General features: G+C 38.6%; 1 protein-coding gene across 1 annotated transcript in view; it reads left to right on the plus strand.

Moving 5' to 3' along the window:
- Positions 1 to 25584, plus strand: part of LOC113173097 (ephrin type-A receptor 6-like) — a 132224-nt gene that overhangs the window by 18295 nt on the left and 88345 nt on the right. Inside the window, exon 3 of the mRNA XM_026376393.1 lies at positions 14494 to 15157. Within this exon, the coding sequence (XP_026232178.1) occupies positions 14494 to 15157 (664 nt within the window). The remainder of the gene's footprint in view (positions 1 to 14493; positions 15158 to 25584) is intronic.

Genomic DNA, 25584 nt, shown 5'->3' on the forward strand with positions numbered 1-25584 from the left:
CAAGGGCTCTAAAATGCACTTAACATTTTATATAAATTCTGAGGATGCTGAAAGCTGTGCCTCACCACACGCTTTCTCTATCTCTTTGCTGCTCTCTCTGTTCTAATTGATCGAGCAGGCCAGGCAATCCCGTATTGCCTGCACTCATTTCCAGTCAGGCTTGTTTAAGCATTAGAGACTGGAGTCATATGGCTTTGCTAAGAGGAAGATGTCTCCTACTGTTACCAGAAAGACAGGAAGACATGGGTGAGAGGCAGCAACACACTAACTTACAAACCTGAAACAATGCTGCGTATCCTGGAAGTGGCTCTGCAATGAGGCGAAGAGTCCTAATGGATATTTGGCTAAAACTTCAATATGTACCTTCCCTTCACACTGCTGTTGCTATTTCTTATCTTAATGGTGTTGCTATTTCTTATGTTTATGTATAATTTGAAGCCCCCAACTGAAAGGCATTGTGTACATTTTAATTTTATGTGGTTTCTTTTTTATTCAGAGACTGTAAATTGGCCGCGTGTGTCTGTGAGCACACCTGTAAACTATGTAGTCACATCTGTGAAATAGTCTTAGAAATAGCCAAGATACTTGCAGGATCCTTAATTCAATGCCGTTTATTTCAATTGCACTATATCATGACAAAGGTCAACTAAATGCATTTTACAATGTAAGATTGAATACCTTACAGAATATAACAATACAACCTCTAAATTATATATTAAACAAGCACTAGGCAACAAAGGAAAGGAGAAACCTCCTTTAATGGATGCAGTAGACCTCCAGTAGAACAAGGCTCAGGGTGGGTGGCCATCTGCCTCAACCGGTTGGGATAAGTGAAAAGTGAAAGAACAAACAGAAGAGAATACAGTGGGCAGGTTAGTAGGGTCAGTAACAGCACACATGAAACATACAGTATATACCTGCAGAAAGATACAGGGAGAGGGAGACAAAGAGGAAGAAGCACACATATGAGGACACAAAGTTAATGACAAGGAGAGGAGAGCAGAAAGTCATTTCTTTCTTTTCATTACCACTCTCTCTCTCTCTCTCTCTCTTTCTCTCTGACAGCCTCTTCTTAACAGAGAGCAGCAGACTGTAAAAACAGGCGGGAGGCAATGTGTCGCGGGTGTGTTTGTGTGTGTTCCATCCTGCATGTCTACAGAGGGAGGACAGTATAATTAACTAAATGAAATATTAGAACTGAAGTGATATTTATTATGTAACTCAAGATAATGCAGTTATTTTATTATTTCTTCATTGTTTGTCTTCCCTTAACGCTGCTGCCTTTAGATGCACAGCGGATTTCATTCAGGCACTTTTAGTTGGGGGATACAGTAGTCATCAAAGTCATCAAACTGTGGTTATTGCCACACTGACTACATTGTATAGGCTTTAGTGGTTCCTTCACACTGTATGTCTTCAACAGCACAATATACTGTCCCTCTACCAATTTCATATTGTTTTTGCAATACTGATTTTCTGTGTGTTAGACCAACACAGCTGAACTGAATATAATTGAAGAGGGACTGAGAGACATAGATAAGAGAGAATGAGATAGTAGTGACCTTTTTCTACAGTTTAAAATGCCACAGTTGTCTTTATCATTGACTGCAGTGCTCGGCTAAAGTTGATGCCGCTTGGGCTCCTGCTTTTAACGCCGAGGTTCTGGAGTGCTGATCTGAGGATATACCCTATTAAAACGAATCATTCTGAAGACGTCTGTTGATCAGTGGGTATTCAGAAAATGAATCTCTAGACGCACAAAAACTCAACACCATAACATTTGCAATAGGTCCCAGGTACCTTTTTTGGAGAGGCACCTTTTTGAGTATAACACAAGCATAAGTCTGGGTGTAAGGAATTCTTTTCTCTACCTGGGTGATCTGGTCTTATCTAAGCTGTCTGTGGTTACACCATGCTATCTAACTCACTGCAAAGTCTGTGTGTGTGTGTGTGTGTGTGTGTGTGTGTGTGTGTGTTCAGTGTACCGCTGTGTGCAGCCGTCACTGTGATCTCACATCAGTCAGAGGCTGCTGAGCCACACATTGACATTCCAGACTGCCTGCCTGTCTACCTCTCTGGCAAAAATAGATATGTAAAACGACAAGCTCTTTCCCCCTCATTTTCCCACGCATAGTTTGTCTGAGCTGGTAGGAAAAAAAGAAAGGTCTCTGCTCCGTGTCAGCTCAGATGAGAAAGAGTCAGCATGTGGGGAGAGGAGTGACATATCACCGTTTAGGAAAATTGAGATAGAAAAGAAGGTAAAAGGAGATATGGTTCATGCCCTTAACCAGCACTGATAGAAGGTGGAGTACTGTATGTTGGTGTGTGGGAATGATTGTGTGTAAGGAATGATTTTTTTTTTTCATAAATTTATATGCTGTATGTTCATTACTGGACTTTGCAGTTTTCATGTCTATCAATTAAGGAATTTGTTAACCTGAGGACCGAATAATTAATAATTTTTTTTAGCACTCAGACTTAATTAAGCAAATTCCCATCATTTTTTTCTTATGCCACAAGGGAATTGTCATACACACGTAGTAGAAAAGCACAAAACCAACTGTGTTAGTTTTAGGAAAAGTGTTACTGTGCTTTGGGTTAACAGTAACGGGGATGTTGAACAAATGGCTGTCACCCCACTGTGTGCCCTACTGAAGCATAATGTTAACAACTGATAACATCAATGTACAGTAATTGGGAAGGCAGTTTATATATAACATTTTGTTTCAACTGAAAGAAGCGCATATGAAACAGCATAAAGTAAACAGCCTAAAAAAATAGAAAAATACAGTGCAATTGGGGAATCTGTAATGTGTTTTTTTTTTTTTTAATTAACATTATACTATTATTAATAAACATTATGCTGAGAGGTCAGATGTTAGATTTAGGCACATGTGAGCTCTAAGAGCAGCCTCAGCAGTTTTGGGATTTGTTCAAGGACATTGAGTAGGGTGTACTGTGGAGTCTTTGGCTCTGTAACTGGTCAGTTTGACTCAAAGTACAGTTTTGTTTTATTTTGTTTTTATTATCCAGAAACCATATAGCTTTTTAAATCCACCAATTCCGGCCCTCATTGTGTCAAATGGCATAAATGCATGCTTCAGCAGCAGCGATGCATACATGCCATACCATTAAATATTTATAATACACACCACAGACATACTGTAGGGTGGTGACAGAGCTGTACACTGTCTGTTTAAACATGCTGCTTTTGTAGTCTCAATGCCGACTTTCCATATAACAATTATTATTTTCTCATTCTCTCATTTTTTCATTATGGCGATGACATTTATCACCAGCCACTCCACCATCCATTTAAGGAAAACACCTATATGACTTTTCAAGTCAATTCATTTTACATAGATGAATTGTGTTATGTGGGAATCAATAAAATCTTGATGGATGGCTCTAATTTTTGCACTGGCCCTGTGGAGTATTTGTCACATACCTGTAGCAGGCATCAGTGCCTCTCTTTCGCTTTCCTCTTCCTGTTTCTCTTTTCTTCTTTGTCTCGAGCAGTTGTAATATATTTAGAAAAATGAAGCTGATGTCTCTTCGATCTTCTGTACCCTCAATACCTCAACATAACATCTTGGTGTTTATCGCGAAAAGGTGCACACGAGCATACTCTACAAACATCTTTCAATGTCACGGAGGGCAAAAAAGTATAATAACCTAAGCTGTGTAGTTTGCTTTTGTTTGCCTCAGATCTGAGCATTGTGATAGTTTGCTCTGTGTGCTACAGCTTCTCCGTGTTTGCTTTAAGGGGAATTGCTTGGCCAAACGAGATTGTAAAAGTGGAGCTGCTTCACTTTTTTACAAGCTTGAATAAAAGTTTTGTACAGTCAGTGAGTGGGTTAGTATTTGGCATTTAATATAAATGAAAAACTTCCCTGTCTATGCTGTAATCTGTTCTGATTATGAAGGAATTTGTTTGTAGGCCCCACTTTGTAAATAAGGTTAGGTAATTATTACATTATGAGTGAAGTAGATGGACAGGAAACAGCAACTACTTAATACTTGATTTCCAGAGCTGCTGACACCATGACCACACTGTATTTCTAGAGGAAACACTTAATGTGTGTCATTTGGGAGTGTTTTGGTGACTTTTAAAATTATTTTCAAAATGTCAAACCAGTTGAACACTATCTTTAGCGCCCCTGGCTATCTGCAGAGGATGACTGAAACCAAGACCAATAGGGTGTCACTTTGTGAAACCACGGGGATGACACATGGGTGCTCTGGCTCCCCCCTGCTGGCTACACATCAGCTGTGATGGATGTAGGAATGAGAGCAACACAGGGTCTTTGGATTTCATTTGCTCACTGCTGTCACTTGTTCTTATTGATTTAGGGGCGTGCTGTTGACGGGCTGTGGGATACTGTGTGTGTTAGAGAGTATAGAAGAGTGATGCGGGTTTCATCTTACTTGGTTTAAATTGATGAGTTGCTCCCTAAAGAACAGTGACAAACAACCAGATATCTAAGAAGAACTTTATCAAGAGTCGCCCGACTTATAAATCAAATGATAAGAAGCAGCTCTTGTGCCACAGTATCGTGTAATACAGAAAGTAGTTCCACTGATGTGAAGATAAATGCTGATATCAGTTTGGATAAAAGATGGTATCAAAAGAAGCTGCTTTACTGGTAACAATAGGTAGGATTTGTTGTGCTGTTTAAAAAAAAAAAAAGAAATAAAAAGTTGGGATTTGAAATGAATATCAGATCTTGTTATCACATAAGGAATTATGCGGTGGGCATTTTAACAGCCGCGTTTCATTGTGTTACAAACGATAATAAACTGTGAAAATTCTTTCTGTTATATTGTTGAGGTGTGAAAGCAGTTTAGTCAGAGACACATTCATTAAAGGCCATGCAATCTATAGAAACTGTTACGATTAGAAAGATAGCTTCTGAAGAATCTGAGCACCGGTGAACATGAAAAATATAGTGCAATGAAATCACTTTTGTGACAAATCCAATTCTGTCATGACTGAAATGATATTATTGCTAGGCTTCAAACGCCACATTACCATTACTGGCTTTGTACTCATGACAAATAGTTCCACCATCAGACTAGCTTTTTAAAAATGGTGCATTTCTTTCATTTCTCTAAGGAGTCAAAAGATTTTCTGACATGTATCATTATTCAGGTTATCTATTCCACATTGACACACCCTTTGTAATCAAATTGGAAGTCAGTAAGTAAACTACATAGTGGGAATCTATTTCCATAATTCTCTAATCAAAGTATTGATTATCTTGTTGACACTCACTTAAATACAATAACGCAGCCGAGGTTGCCAGATATTGACAACCTTGTCTGAGTTAAGGGCCACTTGTCCCTAATGAGCGCTCTATAGTGCAACTTCTGACATACAGACACACAAGGGCATACTGTAGGTTTGCTGTAAATAATATAGTGCGCATGGTACATTCAATTTATTTAAGTTCAGCTTTTATTTTAAAACTTTAAAAGTTTTTTTTCTGTTCTTGTGAAGTGGAAGAATATGTCTGTTTCAAATTAAAATGTATATTACATATCAGATATTTTAATAGCACTTTCTCAAGCAAAACATTTTTTCAGAATATTTTAGTTTTTTTTTTATATTTTTTATTAATTATATTTTATTTTAGTGCCAGTGAGTGGATGAGAGAGTAAGTGAGTGAATGATTTTAAAGTTATTAGGGTCCTTTTAATGTGAAAAAAATTCCCTAAAAGTCTGTAAAAGTAAATCTTATTAAATGATGGGTATTAGGGAGGGTTAACTTTATTCACTTCTCTTATTGTCAGAATTTCCAAGCAGTGATCATTAATATTCATAAGTCATAAGAAGAAGAGGTTTAATTTTGCATTATATTCTTTCACTTTCTCTTTCTCTCCCAGTTTTAGTTGTTTTACTTTCTTTCTTCATTCTTCATTGTTTGTTCTTTTCTCATAAAGTCAAAGAGCTGACATCGAGTCCCCGAGTGAGAAAAGACTCTTCATCCATCTCCCTAATACCAATTACTATTGTGTGTGTGGGGGTGTGGGTGTATGTGTGTGAGGCAGGCACAGGTGGTGGTTTTTCATCCATCACAGAGGGAGGCTCTGGGATTAAATAAAAATCTCTCAATCCTGGTGACAATGGCAATGCTCGCACACACACACACACACACACACACACACACACACACACACACCACATACACATAGACACAAAGACACACATTTCAGCAAGAGGCATGTGTGTGCAAGTGTACAGGGAAGACAGAGACAGAGAGAGCATCAGGTCCGCAGAATGACACAGACAGAGTGAAGACATGGGAATAGAGACAGAAAAGGAGAGAAAGAAAGCAAGACAAAGACAGTGTACTGTATAGAAAACAGGAAATGTAAAATACTTATTTGCTAAAGTGACATTCTTTGAGTTTTTTAGGTGTCTTCACATTTCTTACATGTAGTCTTTATATTTCTCTTTAATTGGGAGAAGAATTCTCTAGAGACCGGAGAAAGAAACAGTGCTCCCGACTCTACTGACATAGTGTCTGTGTCAAACCGCAGCACAGGCATGTCTTGCATTAGGCAAAATTTCAAAAGCAGCGGAGGCCACAGGGCACTTTGTACAGTTCCTCAATCCCTGCTGATGACAAAATAAGAGAAATTATAAATATTTATTCAGCCCCAGTCTCCTGTGGCCTTAATGTGCACCTGCGATTTCACTGTATTTATCTACAGTACACCAGCAATGTCCTGTTTGTCCCCCACAGGACATTTGTAATTCACCATTTTAGACTGTTGTGGGACACTTTACATGCCCTCCACACATTGATAAGATTTACTGTGTTTACTTGTTTATTATTAAGACACACAAATATGCAATATATTGCAGGAAAAAGCAGCATCCGTTTTTACGTTTGTCTCCTTGGGTTAGATTCTTCCTTACTTTGTATCTCACTAGTAAGTTGCTTTGGATAAAAGTGTCTACCAAATGACTAAATGTTATCTGTTTTCACATTTCCTGATCCAATAACCCAATAGGCCTTCACTTCAAATTTTTCTACTTTAGGTTGCTTGCAAATTACTAATCAGCGTCACACACAACAAAAGGGCTTGGAACGTAGCTGTTTCCAATGGAACTGCAGAATCCAGCAGTTAAAATGAACTATAAATCCTCCCACATAGATCACCATTTAGGTCATTTGTCCTTCCCTCTTGAAATAGCACCCCTAAGGCAGGCTTCCCTTGAAACATGGTGAAATAGTGCCCCTATGCCATCAGGCATCTCTTAAAATAGCACCTGTAAAGTGGTTGACAAGCACTGAAATAGGTGGAAAAAGAGCCATTGTCACATCAGGCGTCTCTTTAAATAACAAAATAACGTCCTGCGCATTTGTTGTCATAGAAACAATCATAAATTTATAGACCCTTAATATTAGAAACACTCTGGGTATATATTTCATAACTTACAGAATGATTATATTTAGAAGCAAGCCTCAACTTTGGTCTTTGATTTTCTAAGTGTAAAACTGCAAAGTGACTTATTTAGGTTCTGCCGCCACATAGAGCAGCTGCTCGACATTATCAGCAAGCTGAAAAGATGTGAAAGTCTTAGGGGCCTCTAGATCAGTTGTGAGTGGGCTTTAGTTGGGGATTCAAGCAGCATTTTGTTTCTGGATGGTTTCCCCCTCTTCGGGACAAATTACTCTGATATCTGTGCCTCTATCTCTCTTGTCTAAATTGGCATTTAAGCTCATTTCATTTCTTCGTAACTTTAGTTATTCTCGTGTATCTTCTGATGAGAAGTCATTTTCTAACGCATTATTCACACAGACCACCACGCATTGTTTTTTATTATGGCTCCTATGTCTTCGGCCTTTTTTCTTTCTCTCTCAGTCAGTACTTGATACTTAAGAATGCAGTCTAACAGGAGGAATGCAGAAAACAGCCTTGATGCACAATAAAAATGTCCTGGTCAGAGACACTGGGGGCTATGTCTGACCTTGCTCCATGTTTGTGTGTAAAGGCTTATTTCAGTTGTCATTTAGATACAGTTATACACAGTGTTGTGCAAAAGTCTTAGTCACCATTAGAATTGTTGTCAGGCAAAGCAACTCCCAGTGGAGCACAAATGAGTAGTAAATGACTGCACTGTACTGAATTAATGTATACTGTAAATGTGCAGTACTGTGCAAAAGTCTTCTTTTAGCAATAAACAATGTCTCTCCAGCCCTGTGATAGACTGGAATCTTCAACAAAGACATGCTTGTACTTGTATCCATACATTTCCATGATGACCTTTTTCAATTCTCAAGTCATATCGGCAGTGTGAAAATGTCAAACATTTTCTTTTTAAACTAATACAAGGTATTCCTGTCGATAACCTCCCATTTCTTCAGCAAGTCTCGTGAGCCATTTTTAAAAGAAAGTCTTTGAACCCAGTGGTGCTGATGTATCTCTCCTCCTACAAACACCTCTGCAGGTCAACAGCTGAGGAAGTGGTCAGATCAGATAGCAAAGACCTGAAGCATGGATTGAATATACATGCTGAACGACTGTGTATTAAAATATTTTAAAACAAAATTTTGGCAAAAGAGCATGAGGTACCAAAAAAACACAATACTGTTATGTATTGTAACTACGGTACACAATATGTTCATGCCAAGGAGTGGACTATTTTAGGGCTTTAGATCAGGTTGTGGTTGTTGTGCATCAGTGAGTATGTTTTTGTAGGTACAGCTAGTGTAAAAATAACAAGCTCTTATGTTTATTATGGGACCTGTCAGAATAAGTACATTTTGTTAATTTCATAAATAGAAAGTCAACACATTAGTGATAGGACTAGTAAAATGTTTCCAGACATATACACTCCTGCAAAACTACAATGTATCCCTAACCATAATCAAAGTGCTTCTGTTTCCTAAACCTAACCACACACACCCTGGAGCTACACTCACATGTGTGAGCTTTGCACACCCACCATCCATCCCAGCCACCATTGTGTTTCAGTTACTAAATGTAGCACTGCATTAAGTAACTAACAGAGCTTTTTTCTTTTTTTTTTTACTGTAGTCCTCTACTTTGCACAGGAGAATTTTTTCTACATGTGCGATAGGCAATGTCACATTTCATAAAAATCCATTTGTTTGACTGTAATGCTACAATTACACCTTGAGGGGAGAGCATATTAAAGCCTGTCGTCTTTGGGTGATTGAATTAGGACATGTTATTAAAAAGGATAATGAGTATGTGAAAGCAAACATTAAGCTTTGATTACTACTCTCATCAAGAGGTAATACTAAGCTAAGTGCAAAACTGCTTATTAAATGTGTGAGCTTATCAGGCAAATAGTATTGGTAAATTAACCAGCAGTTGTGTAACAGCTCTTTAGTCTGTGTTTGTCTATAGAAGCACTTTTTTCTGGTTATCAATTAGCATAGGGGTGGCTCCTCCCAAACCTGAGTATAGGAACATTGAAAGTCTGTGTGTGTGTGTGTATGTGTCTGTTAGTTATGTGATTATTTCTGGTTAATAATTAATACTTTTATATAGAGCCTTCCTCACATAATCTCCCAAATGTATCTCTGTAAAAGCTTGTTTATTATAGTGTTTGAGTCATAGCAGGAGACAGTAGGTGTGCATACTGCAATCCAGAATTAAGTATTTTTAGGACTTCACTGCTCAAACTCATCCTCAATCCTCTTCAGTCTCAGGAGACAGTTTGGGGTTCTGATGCTTGAAGAGTACAAGTTGAAATCAAAGCAGTTATTAGTTATTAATTAAGTTATTAATGCTAATTATGCCTACATCTTGTGTCTGAATTCAACCATATGTTTAAAATGTTCCCCAAAAACAGTTTGGCTGAAGTCATAGAAGAGGGAGTCTAAATATAAATCACACACAAACGCAGACACACAGACATGCACTCACACAAAGACAAAGACAAGGCCTAAAGCCTGTAAAGGGTCCAGTGCTGCATTGTAAGCGAAGTGATTTGAGACCACCTTTTCCCTGGCAGGTAATTTCATTCTTTGATGTTGAGGCTGATGTTGGATGGTTTTGGGGTCGCCCATGTAGCCAGTCCCCACTCTAATAAAACCAGAGAGCTGTGCAGGGCCAGGAGGCTAAAAACCCCCATTAACTTTTCTCCCATCAGCTTTGGGACAGGTAACCTCACAACCCTGCAAAGCTACCACACTCCCTGATCATGTGACCTGGGAGTTGCAGAGCTGATGACTAGGCAGCAGGAGTCAGACATCATTCAAGAAGAAAACCTACCTGGAAGGACCTGAGGGAATTAGAGATTTTCCTGTGAAGGGATAATTCCAGGCAATCAGTCTGCAAACAAAGTACACATAAACAATTCACCTACTGATCCTACTGTAAAGGTTAAAAGAAATACACAAGGATTTAAATCACAGAAGGAATGTCGCCCATAGGTTTCGCATTTTTTAAAGACTCGTATAAAAGAAAGTGTATTGTATATAAAAAGTGCATTGGCCAGACTGAAACCTGTGAGTTTCACTACCAGACTGATTATTTGAAACATGGGCACCAAACTTTTACTTTTACAAACTTTTTTTAAAATTTCTAAATGCAATTGCACAAAGTAGCCAGAGAGGATATGTGTTGCCTCAAGGATGAATTTGTTTTAGTTGTGCTACAGTCATGGCCAAAAGTTCTGGCAGTAACACAAATTTTGGGTTTTGCAAACTTTTCTGCTTTAGTTTTTTTTTTTTTTTTCATGTTTCTGTGGTATACTGAAGAACTATAATGTTTTTATATGTTTCTTTTATTGGCAAATTAATCAAATTCATGCAATTGGCTGTGGCATGCTGGATATCAGCCTCTGGGCCAAATTGTGACTGATGGTGATCCATTCTTGCCTTATCTGTGGGCTACTGCGTAAAGCTGGTGGGCTTCTGCCTGAAATTTTTGTCACTGCCAAAAAAATGTTTGGACTGTAGGAATCTTTGTGCATGTATTTAGATAAATCAATTAATATTTTTCTACTTCAAGGGAATTTAATTTACATAGACAATTTTTACAAAGTGCTCAGAAATTTGTACGTCTAGTTTTGAAAACATTTAAATTTAGAGAAAAAAGTGTCACACTAGTTTTATGGATTGATTTAATAGATCAAACTGAATGTTACAATATGGCCATTTTATTTTCCACAACTAAGAAAAATGAGAATGAACACATCTCTTTGGTGAGTCAGTAGAGCAACAAATTGATTCAGATGCTCGACCACTACAGAGAAACCTGATAATACATCTAACGTGTTGTTCTAAATAAAAAAAGTAAGTATGTTCGGCTGTAGGAAAAATTGTCACTGACCATAAGAGCCTCACTGTCAGATTCCCTCCTGGCAGGATGGCAGCAGCAGGCTCCAAGCCTGACTGGCACAGGCTATCAGCCTGGCCGGCTTCTCTAGTCTGTCAACATGGTAGGGAATCCTCATTTCAGTCAGCTTCCTCCAGCAGGAGTTGAAGTTGTAGATCTTGGTTCACAGGAAATAAAAGAAAGCCCAGCAGAAAGTCTGGCTTTTATATCTCTCTGTTTCCCAGAAATAGACAAGCTCTACAATAAGTCCTGACTATGAGACAATTCTGAGGCAGTTGCAGGTGGCATGATCAGCTCATGAAAATATCTAGTTGCTTTACCTCCGCCTAATACTGTATTTTCAATATACTTTTTGCTTTTATTGCAGTGACTTCTTCACCATCTGTGCCCCCCATTCGCCTACATCACACAGATTCCTTGATTACAGACCACATTTGTTGAAAGTCATGTTGTTTAGCAAATTAACCATAATTGTAACAATTTGTTATTCGCGATTTATGAACATATTGAACACCATCGGCCTTCATTCCCCCTTAGTGTCACCGCTCTGCATCTTTTTCTGCCGTTTTAGGTCTGATCTCCATTCAGGGCTGTGCACAGACCTTTAGAGCAAACATTTGAAAAGGGATATGTGGAACAGAATTGGAAACGTTATATGCCAGCATAATTCACATAATAAACTGTTGAATTGCAGCAATTATTGTAACTGCACTGTGTTGGGGTCTTATTCACTGTGTCCTTCTGAATTTACTAAAGCTACCTGCTTTAAATCGTGACTGTTTTGATTCAGAATTAAAAGTTGATGGTTGATTTATTCACACAAATATGTCTTGTTTAAAGTTGTTGGAATTACAGAACCACTCAATGCATTCTTGTCGCTTAGATATAAGCCCCAGGAACAATTTGGAAAAGGAAAAAAATGTGATTTCACGTGGTGTTATGTTTACTCACCTATTAATTTGACTCTCAACCAAGAGTGTAGAGATTAACTGATAATATCTGAAGATTGATATACAGTGCATCCAGAAAGTTTCACACTGCTTAACATATTCCACATTTTGTTTATGTTACAGCCTTATTTCAAAATGAATTACATTTATTTCAAAATTCAACAAAAAAAACTTTAACTAACTTTACTTTGCAATTCTATCAAAAATTTAAAAAAACTTGCTACAGGTGTTACGATTCCTCCCTTCGCCCCTGTCAAGTTGGTTTTGTTTTTGTTACCTGGTCCCACTCACTCCCCACTGTCTGATTATGGATTTGATTCACCTGTTGGTTTTTATTTCTTTATAAGCATCCCTTACTCCTTTGTTCACCGCTGGTTTGTTGGACTCTTTTGCATATTGAACCTTGCCAATAGTTTGTTCGTTGGACTTCTTCACGTTCATCATTTGTTGGATCACCCTGGACTTCACCTCACCTTTGTTTGTTTGTCTGTTGGATTTCATTAGACTTTGCTCTCCCCTTTTAGTTTGTGAGTTGGTTGCCTGCCTGCAGAGATTTTTGTTTGTTACTTTGAGGTCCTTTCTAGTATGTTAGGTACGTTTGTTACAGTACAGTAATGTAATAATGTATACAGTAATATTTCCCTTGTTACTTTGTGTGTGTAGTCTTTGTGTTTAGTTTGTTTTGCCTGCTTCAGAGCAGTGTTTTCCACTGATACTCTGTATTCATAGTGTGTTAGTTTGTTCTTTGTCAACGTTAGGACTTTGGTTTTTGTTTGGTACTTTGTTTTGCCAGTTTAGATGTTAGTTCATATTTTTGCCTGCTTTGTCAGTTTTAACTCACTTGTTGTCTGGTTAATGGTTTGTTTATATTTTTATTTGTTTCATTATTATACGTGCTTGTTTAGTTTCCCCTTATCTGGTTTGTTCCCTGAGTACCAAATAAAAGTTGGGCAATAGGCTATTCAGTATGAAAATATTCACCATTATCATCAAATAGACTATTTGAAAGTGATATACAACTGGATTACAAATATTGATGCATTAATGTGTAAACATTACTGTAGCAGCTGGGAAAAGTGGAAAATTTAAACTAATTTAAACTGCCTCTTTTTTATACACACAGGTAATTATTCCATGCATTACCAATTAGTAATGTATAATTAAATACATTATGTGAAATAATTAAAAAATAACTACTGATTATTAAACCACTTATATTTTGTAATCAGATTCTGCACATGTAAAGTTGTTAAATATATATAGTGGAATAAATAGTATTACAATATTACCTTTTGAATTGTAATTAAGTGAAATGGGAATACTACAACTTCTTCAAAAACTGTGCTTAATTTTTGTACTTGAGTGGAAGCTACAGCTGCAAAGCACAAACAAAAATGCTGTGCCTTGGTGTTGAAGATGTTTGAATAGAAGCTGCAATAAAAATTGAATAGTAGTTAAATTCAGTTGAATCAGCCGAGCTCTAAATCACAATGTATCATATCAAATGTAACCATATCTTTTTAGTATGAAATAGTGGAGCATATATTAAGATGTGCATTGAACCATGCATTACTTTAGGCTGATGTAAACAAAGGAAAAATGTGTTGTATTTATGTGAGTCCTGTCCAGGCTGAACAGGTAGCCATTGTTACATATATCTATAATTTTATTGTAGATACATTTTAACTTTATTACTAGACCTTTATTAATACTCTACTAGACCATGTTTTAGTAAAAGGTTTCTCTCTATGAATAACTCTTTGGTACTGTATGCAGGAGTCAGCAAAACAGTTGTGGTCAGTGATATTTCCACACAGTGTGTCTGATGGTATTTCCAGTTTGGATTAATGTCTTCAGTTTCAATATAGTAGAAACAGAGAAAAGGTTTTACATTTAGTATCTGTAGTCCGGACCTATCCAAGGCCCAAACAGAAGTTGAAGGAAACCTGGTCTTTTCACTGGTGTCACCATCAGGCTATAAATTTTAGCAGTTTAGTAAAGAAACCCAGCACAGAATTGCTGTACTGTAGCCTCACCTGCGAAACCGTCAGGATGTTCTTCATGTCCTTTACTGGCATATTAAACACTGCTAGGGCCTGTAGCAAGGCTTTAGATTGTTCGATTCTGTAGTCATTTGGTCATAGAATTACATTTGTTGCATCTTTGTTTTTCCTCCTCTGCCCCCTACTCATCATCCATTTTGTTATTTCCTCTTCAGTGGGATGCAATCACTGAGATGGATGAGCACAACCGGCCCATTCATACATTCCAAGTCTGCAATGTGATGGAGCCCAATCAGAACAACTGGCTTCGTTCCAACTGGATCTCTCGACAGGCTGCCCAGAAGATCTACGTGGAGCTTCGCTTCACCTTGCGTGACTGCAACTCCATCCCTTGGGTATCTGGCACCTGTAAAGAGACCTTCAACCTCTTCTACCACGAGACAGATGAGGCCCACGGTGTTAAATTCAAACCTGCACAGTACACCAAGATTGATACAATCGCTGCTGACGAGAGCTTCACCCAGATGGACCTCGGAGATCGAATCCTCAAGCTAAACACCGAGGTGCGTGAGGTGGGACCCATGACCAGGAAAGGCTTCTATCTCGCATTCCAGGACATTGGTGCCTGCATTGCCTTGGTTTCAGTGAAGGTTTACTACAAGAAATGTCCGTTCACACTGCGGAACCTAGCCTCATTTCCAGACACGGTGCCTCGGGTGGATTCTTCCTCGTTGGTGGAGGTGAGGGGAGCATGTGTTGACCATGCTGAAGAAAGAGACGCCCCTAAACTCTTCTGTGGAGCTGATGGTGACTGGTTGGTTCCCTTGGGAAGATGCGTCTGCAGTGTTGGGTATGAGGAGATTGATGGCTCCTGTCTTGGTGAGTTTACCAACCTTTTTCTTTCAGTAATCTTACTTTTCAAGACAGTTTTTTTGTGGTCTCATTTGCACATTTGACACATTGCATTTTTTACAACATATCCAGAACTAAAACAGAGAAAAATTTATGTGGGTTACTTCCCATCCCAACAGTCCGCATACTGTAGTTGTACACACTTTGTACTCTTCTGCTTCTGCTATGCTCATCATCAAACATTTAAGAAAGGAAGTGGTTTTTGATTATTTTTTATTTTTCTGTCTGTGTGTAAACAAGTGCACATACTTGCTTGTTTTCTATTTCAAAACATTTTTTTTTTTTTTTTTTTTAAATGTGTGGAAATACTGGGCATACTGATCAGCATATGGTCAGTGGAGTCTGACAGTCCACTGTTAAAGTTGAAGTGTGTCGGATTCAGATCTGCAGTTTGTCAGTCCTGCACATTATATGCCCTCCATCCATCCCCACCACCTCCTTGCTACTCATGTTCTGTTAATAAATGTAAAGCTTCATTCATTCAAAAAATGCATCAGAATGTAAATATTATATTATATTAAGATTATGTTTGCAACAAAAACATAATCACTCTTGTTGTTTAGTGGCATAGAAATGTAATTATCAGGAGATTGCATGAGAATATAGTGGTGTGTCTGGTCTTAGATCCAGTTCTTTTAAGGCGTTTTGTACCTGAATGCAGCTTGCCATGTTTTTCTGCTAAAGTGTATGCGAATATAGGAGCATATGTGTGCTTATGCGTGTGTGTGTATGTGTGTGTGTGTGTTTGCGATCGTGCATATGTACGTTTGTTGTTGTGTATATCAGTAGTCTACCACCTGCCCCAGGGGCTGCCTTGGTGTGACAGATTACCTCAGCTGGCTTGGCAACAGTTTGATCCTCAACTCTCTGATATGAGCTCTGGGTTATCACAGGCAGCACCACTCTCTGGGAATGCTATAATACTGTAAAAAGAAAAAAAACAACTTCATGAAGATCAGCACGATTCAACAGGTACACGTGACCAGGTCACCCTGTAGGAGAGTTAGCTCAAAGTTCGGTTTACACAGTTTAAAATAAAATAAAATTAGTTCACATTCATAGACTTTAAACTTTAAAATCATTGCAAACATTGAACATACAGAAAAACATTGCTAGATCTAGATGACAAACAAACCCTATTTATTAGGCAGTTGACTACTTTGTGACATCCGGAAAGATCAAGATGAGTACACACTGACTTTTCTTGTACTACAATGAACAAGAAGTGCAGTTTTTTGGAGGTATTGACACAAAGCGGGTGACTGAGTGCCATTTTGTTCCTCTCCAAAAATAATCCATGTAGCGTCATAACTACACTACGGCAGCCCGGCTTTTAGTGCTCTTTTTAAAAAATGCTGTCAAGATTATTCACTGCTTTTCTCCATTCACCATGCAGAACCAGATGACCTCATACAGTTGATTACGATTCATCTTGTGACACAGGTCAGCGAGGTTTCCCAGCTGCACTCGCAGCTGCATTGCAATCAACAGGCCAGGGGTGAAACTGCAGCTGTGATTAGAGTCAGACTAAAATGGTTACATCATTCATGTTCCCTTATCATTTTCCCAGTTTTTTCACACTTATATACATCCTTATACATTCTTTAATTTAATTGTGTGACAGAACAAGCATAGTAATGGAAGATAGATTTGCTCTTGAGGAATTAGAGGAGAACAGATGGCAGAGCAGGATCATTTTTCAGACTTGATGTATTTGCAGACACATTTTTTAACCTACTGTTAATGATTTGATATGGCACATGCGTGGTGTGTGCTCTGTCTTTCAGCCACCTTGCATTTGTTACCAGACTCACAAATGAGAGCAAACCAACATAAAAACACATTTAAAAATGTCAGTGTACAGTGTACTCTGACTTTAATGGCATGAAACATTTATAATGTGCGGTAAGAAGCAGTAGAACGTTTGTCCAGCTTGGAAGTATTTGCCACAGCTCTACATCGTACCCATCATAGTTTTAGGAGGTAAAAAGAGGCTGCATGGTCAATTTTCAGCCTCTCTATCAGCCCTGTAAACTACAATGATTTGTTTTCCCTCCTCCTTTCCTCGTCCTTCACCCCTCACCCTCTGAGAAGCAGATTTCACAGTTGGGTTAAGTTTGGCCTTTTGGGCAACATGATGGCATTTTGCTGCACTGCTCTGACAAGCCGCCGCTGCGCTTTGTTCCAAGATTCAAACAAGCATCATTATTAAAAGGCTCCGCACAAGGTACCACTGGAGCACCGTGAGCATTGGAGGAGAAAGAGTGAGGTGGCTGGCCAAGCTCATACTTCAATCCCCAGTTAACACCCAACTGGTTCTTTAAATTCTATGGCTGCTTCACTTGACTGGAAAGAAATTACAGGTTTGAATGATTTGTGATTTGAGTGAAATACCATTGTTGGTAAGGACTGACCTTTGTTCTCCTCATCTCTCTCATGTGTTTGGCATTTATGCAACTCATGCACTCAGTTTATGTCATTCTGAGTGAAAACACTGGTTAACATCCACAGCATAAATGTTAAATGCTTATTAGGTACAATAAAGTACTGCTATTTACATCTTGAAGCTGATATGGGAAGAAATCTTTTAATTAATGTAGAAAAAACAATAAAACAATAAAGATAATCATCACAAAATATCTTTCCCTTGATACAAATTAAAAACATGGTCAATAAAACATGGATAAAACTTGATGCATCCATAGCTAACCATAATGAGAATTGTGCAGCTCCAGATCAATCAAGAGGCTGGAATAGAGTCAGTGTTATCTGATATGTCTGTACCATGTCAGGTTAGGTTGACATACAATAGAGTGCACAGATCATACGCAGATGAGCTGCCAGCAGCACCCTTGGTCTTGGAGCTACTGCAGTTGTGCACACAAGTACGGCGGTAAAAGAGAAATTCAGCAATAGCATAGCTTTACCAAAAAAGACATCCCAAGAGTCAAAAGACAAGACAAGAGCAAGTGAAATTCAGAAGTGTGAAGATAGTAGATTAGCATGCACTGCTAATTGTTAATGTATGTGATATGCTTTTTTTTCCATATCGCTCAGCCCTAAATTAATGTATGTTCTACTCTTCATATGCAGCTCATTTCAGATTGTTGCATGATTAGTAGTCTGAGCAGATGTTTTCCATAACACGTTACTCTCTTTAGATCTCGCAAAGAGTGCAGATCAGTTTAGTATGTAAATTATTTTCCTTGGATGACCCTTAACACAAGACCAGCTGGAGATATGTGACAACCAAACACTCCAGTTCTGACTCGGAAACCTTTATTTACCCTAGAGAAAAGATGAGCTGTCTGAAGCCCGAAATAAAGGGCTTTAGCTTCACTGAGCTTGAGAAAAGGGACATGCTCTCCAAACACGTAAGGCCAAATAATCTTTTTCTCTCATTCAAAACCAGTGATTGTGCTCACAACGGTACTCTAATCCCGTATCCACTTCTGGGATGAAGGTTGGAGTGTCAGAGTTCTGCAGTAATGCTGGCATTAATCAAATCTAACAGGTAACATTGACCACTATACCCCACATTGCAGCTGGTTTGTGTGTTCTCCTTTAACACATACTTTCTGCCCTTATCATTTTCTGTTGTAAATTACTGTATAAGCTCTTAAAAAACATCTAAACAAATATGAGGATTTTTTAGCAAAAACATAGAGTAGGTTTGATCTATATGATGCAGAAGTATGTACTGTAGTAATGCAGTTACAATCCACTAATTTATATGTGGATTTCAGAGGGACCATAAGCTAAAGTATAGGTAGTTTAGACTCCACAGAAAGATTTGCACGCCTATGACCAAGTGTGTGTTGCACAACACTCTCTTACAGTGCATTTTGCTGTGTCATTGTAAGCTTGTTCCGCATGAGTTCATACGAGGTGTAGTTTGATTGATTTAAATCCCTTTCACTTTGTTTCTTTCTCACACACATATGTGGACATGATGGATTGTGCTCACGCTCCACACCTGGCCCTTTGATGGTCACACCGCTTACTGAACCATGGTAGTGCAGAACTCAGGTTTAATAAGAGCAATTCATTGTTATGGTCTGGTATTGTTATAGTCCACCCTCTGGGGATTATGGTCCAATAGTTGCTTGTCTTCTTTGGCTGATATACTCGCCCAATAAATTGCCAAATACACTTGTAATATTAATATTATTCATTATTATTATTCATTATTATTAACAAGTTTTCTGTGACTTCTCTTGCTGTTTTCTCATTTTGAACACCTGCCATGTGCAACAAGTGATAATATGATTATTTTCTGTCTTGGCATTCATTTATTTCAGAATAAGCTTGGGAAAGTAAAACAAATAAAACATAAGGTTATGTGACCATGTCATTTTAATTGGTTCTCATTAATCAGTTAATTAGCCCAACATTCTGTAATTTCTGTGTCAATGCCAACTTTTGAGCCACTTGTCGTCATCCTTGAGGTTGGATGTCTTTGAGGTTTGGGGTTATTGTGGCTAATTAGGCATTGCAAAGTAAAATGTGAACCAACTTTCTAAGAGGTTGATACATACTCCCTGTAAAAAGGGGCATCAGGGGCAGAGAGAGAGAAAGAGCTGAGGAAGGCAAAGTAAGAGTTGCTCCTTTATAATGCAACCAGTTCTCATACCATTTATCTCCATGAAATAGTTTGTCTGCAGACCTTTTGTTATCTATGTCAGTACGCATTGTTGTTTGGACACTAAAAGCTATATTTTGTTTATTATAATCTAGACTAATGCAAGAAAATGTCATGGTGCTGCGTGTGTTTGTGTGTTACGTGGTCTTTCCTCCACCATGAGTCTCCCAGCTAGCAGTACTGTAGGCAACTGGCTAGTTTGTTTCTGTCTAATTATAGGTCTAAAACACACTCCTAACACACAAACCCTCAGGAAGTGCGACTCTTGGTGTCAACACAAGAAGTCACCTTGTCTACAGTAAATAAAAGGCAGGTATTCTTTCTTTCTCTCGCCACTCACTTGGTCTGTCTTTCTCCATATTTCCATCCCTCTTGTTGTAAGACAATCTAGCTGATGCTGTTACCACTCTGTTTTACAGCAGGTCTTGTGTGTTTGTCAGGTTCTGTGTTCTCTGCAGTGCTATGAATAATGTAATCACAGTGTTTGTGTGTGTATGTGTGTACGTTTCCATATATTTGTGGCTGGTTTTAGTTCTTCCCTGTACTGGGTTGATTTAAAGTAAGACTAGTCTATTTACATGTTAAACTATTTTTTTATTTTTGCCGCACATCTAAAAAGCTACTGTACATCTACGCTGCCGGTCAAAAAAAGTAATCACCAGAATTTAACTGAGCAAACAGGTAAGATCCTTCCACTAGATAATTATTGCATGGATGATTATTTTTCAACTGGCATCAAACTATTTAACCCTAACTGATCCAGTGAGTAGCTTCTCATTTCTTAAATAACCACGTTAGAAGACACATTCTTCTGAGGAACAGTCCAATGGAAGAAGGTCATGTCGTCTGATGAGTCCAGATTTACCCTGTTCGAGACTGATGGGTACTTCAGGGTAAGAAGAAAGGCGGGTGAAGTGATGAATTCATCATGCCTAGTGCCTGATGTAGAAGCCTGTGGGGGCAGTGCTATGATCTGGGGTTGCTGCAGTTGGTCAGGTGCAAAAAGATGCAACAGTGAATGTGTGCCATAATCAAAGCTAACGGTGGTCCAACGAAATATTAGAGCAGCGTATTAAAGAATGAGGACTTTTTGCAAAGAATAAAAATAACACAACGCACTCTGACATTTTGCAACTTGGCCTGTACGATTTTATACTGCATCAACTTTTAAAAACAAGACAAACATAAAAAGCTGAAAACTTACCTCGTCCTATTTTGACTCATGTTATCACAAAATCGATCAAAAATTACTTCTACTGTTTTTCACAGGTCACAACTGATTGTGACGGTAGTGTTTTTTGTTTGTTTGTTTCTAAGGCTGTTTTTGGAGTTAACATATTGCACAATCCAGCATGGTGCTGGATGCACATCAGTTGTCTAAGATGGATAGGTAATTGGGCAAGTAACAGGTACCCCTGTGTTAATGTTAATTGACATGTTGGTATAAACATCCCGAGGAAAGTTTCACATATAAGACATTTTCAATTACACCATGAAAACAGCCAGACAACAATTACAGCACATATCCCTCAACCTGTCAGCCCACCAAATGAGATGCCACACATGCACAACGGGGGGGGGGGGGGGGGGGGGGGGGGGGGGGTTGCACAGGTGAAGACACACATACTTTAATGAATAACTTGAAACACACACACACACACACACACACACAGGCTAAGACAAAACATTTCATAGCACCCATCAAACCATCATGATCAATAACACAACACACGCACATGCACAAGTTCTAAAATGCATGCAGACATTCACAACAAATGAATAGTGTTAATGACAACATTTTGCCCTCACAAAACACGCTCCAACAAACACACACAAGCAGACACGCTGGGGGGTTTAGGCTGGCATCAGCAACAGAGCTGTTTACAGACGGGCCACACTACAGGGAGACTCTGTGACATTTCAGAAAAGGATGGTTTTAGTTTAACAAGCATGGGCCTTCAAGCTTAATTGGGAGTGTCTGAGAGAGCAAGAGAGAGAGAGAAAGCGAGAGTATGCTGGCAGAGGATCATAGTTTGTCAGATAAATTTAACCCCACTTCATTCAGTATGAACACACACTCAGTTCCAAAGGCCGTGTCTGTCTTCCTGTGGTTAGAGTTGAGTTATCTGAAAGTCAGGGTCTCCAGTATCTCCTCTGCATCCTGCATAATAAACATTCTCTCCTCCTACACACACACATCGCTTACCAGACATTAGTAAATGAGAAGATTTCTCATCAGATATTATGGACATTTATAAATTCCACAGTGTTTTCTGAACTCACAGTCAAATACTATACTGTAAAATTATGTAAATGCACAGTACACAGTATGGCTGAACTTGAAGTCACAGCTTTTTGTTTGTTGTCAACACAGTCATTGTATTAGCATTTGCTTTGGCAGCTATCACAAAGAATATAATTGAAAGCTCTTTGAACGCTGACGGTATGCTAATGCATATTTCCCCAGAGTTGTCATTAAGCTCAGTGTACCACTGAAAGGCGTGGAGTTTCCTTGCCAAAGGCTTGATGTGGCTTGAATTATGCCCAGTGTAAATAGCTGCTGACACTCCACTGCTCCACTGAGCATCAGTACATTCTTTTAACATACATACTAAATATTCACTGAACATGAAAACCATCCATTAGACATGATTCCATTTTTAAAAAAATTTAATATCATATAATGAATCATAAAAGTGATGTAGTATACATGTACAGGAATAACTCTTGGAGTAGATAATGAAAACAAGCTTTATTGTTAAAGAACTATGTAAGTTAAGTTTCAATGTAATTAAATCAGACAAATTTGTTGCTAATACTGTTTCAAATGTCAGAGCTGGTAAAAGCCAAAACTAAAAGCATGCAGTGTGTCACCAGAAACTGCATTTGTTAAAACCTTCCTGGAGAAACTTTAACCCAGAATAATTAAATTATTGCAAATGGACATTTTGACTGTTGAGTGGCACTGGAGTAGTAAGAGTACATTTGTCATTAGATTCACATGACACTAATCATTTTTAAGTCCCTGTGCATTCCAAAATGTATTTATTTAACATGTCTGCTTAGTCATACTTCATTTAGATGTTTGACTTTCACTGTGCAGATTGGCAGTTTGGTACGGTAGGCAGTTTTTACATTCATCTGTTGCAAGAGAAATGTTTTCACCTTAAATCAAACATCAAGGAGTAGACGAGCAGGATTGTGTAAGATTACAAGTCAGTTGTGTTAAAATATGCACAAATGTAGTCTGTATGTATATTTATTCCAAAAGAAGAGAACATCCATTCGTGCAGACAGATAAGTAAGAGATAAGAAGTTGAGTTGAGTTTTAAAGGAATCTTTGATTGAACTCTGATGAAGCAGTGCTAGACACATTTACATGCTTTATTCAAATCGGTAGACAAGCAGACAGAGCAAGAGTAGGCAGAAGCCTACTGCAAAACCTTAACCAAAACCGGCCCTTAAATTTGGTTACGAAGCATAAATAGAACTGAGGTTACTGTCTGCAGTACTTTGAGTTTAAATTAAAATTGTCCTTGACCAGTAAATGTCTTTATCAAATGAGGAACCTTTGTGTCCCGCTGATGGGTGTTGACCGGCAGTGATCACGAATGAGGCCAGCGGTGCAGTGAAAAATGTGAACCATCTGGAAAAGGCCAGGGAGGTCATCGACTGGGAATCAGTCAGCAGAGAGCGGTGGGGTCTTACTCATACAGTCGCTGGGCATCTTCAGTAACACAGCGTTCTATGCTCTATAACTGCAAACTGACTCATTCACTGGCACTCAGCGGATGTGCATGGAGGAGCCTGTGCGGAGGAGCCACGGCTCCTCTTCTCTGACATTTATCAAATGGCAGAAAACAGTTCCAAATGACCATGACGCTGGGTCTATGACTTTCTCACATCACAGCATTGGTTATTTACAGTTGACCTCTACTCTGTTAACAACCAGACCTGTAAAATTGACCACATCTTGCTATGTTTTTAAAGGCTAGAATTAATTAGTTAGTGTAAAACCCTGCTTGTTAAATAAGTGTTTAGTGTTTGAGGGCCTAATTACTGCTGCTGCATTTTGGGATTCTAAAGTTCAAATATAACATTAGAAGTAGTAAAAGGGTCAAGGTTACACTTAATTTTATGGTTTGTGGGTGAGAAAGTAGGATTTGACAAGTATAAAAAATATTTTAAAAATGTGTGTCTGTGTGTGTTTGTCTGGAGGGTCTGCTTTGAGTGTTGATGTGATAATTGCTGGGTTCTGGAGAACCCCCGTAACTGAAATAAATCAACACACAAAGTTAAACAGCAAGACCCACAAAGTAGTAAAAACAGTGTAGGAACACAGTGCCTTGTCTAAATATCTGAACAGTGTTAGATTTACGGAGCTGGAGAGGACGAGAAAATGTTGAACAATGTGTTACTTTCCACGTGTGCTCGACAGTTACCTCTGTTTGCTCATTTACATTGCATGTCACTTGCGTTTCCCTAAATCTGTCGCGCTCTACCTTCCGCCGCCTTTTCTTTAAATCACTCGCTCACTTGATGAGCATTAGAGGCTCTCGTGTTGTCGCTCTTCAAACAGTAATTGAGAACAAATGCGTTGTGGAGAGGGAGAGTTTTTAATTGGGGATGTCAAGCAGAGGGGCGGGTTTGTTGGGCACCTAGAGATCTCCTCGGCTCTTTTTGCATTTTAACTGTTTAAAGAGTAAATTATGCAGATTGCAGTTTTTTTTTTTTTTTTTTGGAGTCCTAGTTTGCGATGTGAACTTGCAGTGACTTCTGCTCGGCTTTTTTTTTCCCCTCCCTTCGCCAAGAGTTACTTCAAAGCTGGGAAGTGATCAAAGACAGTTGAAAAAATAAAATCCCCAATGTACCGCCACCCTGCATACATATACAGCTTCTGCCTGTCTCAACACCACGCACTCCCTCAGTCAAAAAACAAAAGCAAGCGACGCTGTCTGATGTTTCTCTCTCGCTCTTTTTTTTTTTTTGGCTCCTCGAGCACAGTCCTGTCAGACATTGCGACATTTCAATTGATTTTCTCTTTTCCCGCATATGTGTGTGTTCTATTTTAGTGCGTAAGCCAAGAGACTAAATTAGACATTAAAGGGTATGTATAGCACGACATGTCCCAGATAACACATCACAGGCCTGGATGTGAGAACAGAGTTGTCATAAATGAAAGCACATTTTAGGAGCTGGAGACAGCTCCTCCCCAGTAAAAAAAAAAAAGAAAACTGGCAGGGTTATTGGGGGTTCATCGTCAGTGACGATGTTTTCCCTCTGAGGCGGTCTGTTTATCCTGCAGACATAAAGTAACAGACTTAATCACCTTGTGTCCAATAATTAAACATATACATATACGTGTTTCATCTGCCATGTTAAAAAATGAATGATTTAAAAGCAGCCCTCGTTAGCAAGAGAGGGTGGGTTTGAAAGTTTTTTTTTGTAATTAAGATATCACTATCATTATTCAGGTTTTTCCCATGCATACTGATGGATTATGTGTAGATCTCCTCCCTCGAATCACAGCTCAATCAACAACACAATTACTTACCTAATGCAAAAGCAAACTCCACACCTGTACATAGGGACCACTGCCCTTGATCAACTACCAACCTGTCCATGCATTCACATTCACTTGACTGTCCTCCTACTTTTGTCTTGTTTCAAACTAACAAAGTTTGATTATTATAGAACAATAATGAACCTACCACTTGTTGCTGATGAACGATTGACACCGTTGTTGTACTGC

Source organism: Anabas testudineus, chromosome 21 (assembly GCF_900324465.2).
Source record: "Anabas testudineus chromosome 21, fAnaTes1.2, whole genome shotgun sequence".
Lineage (NCBI taxonomy): Eukaryota > Metazoa > Chordata > Actinopteri > Anabantiformes > Anabantidae > Anabas > Anabas testudineus.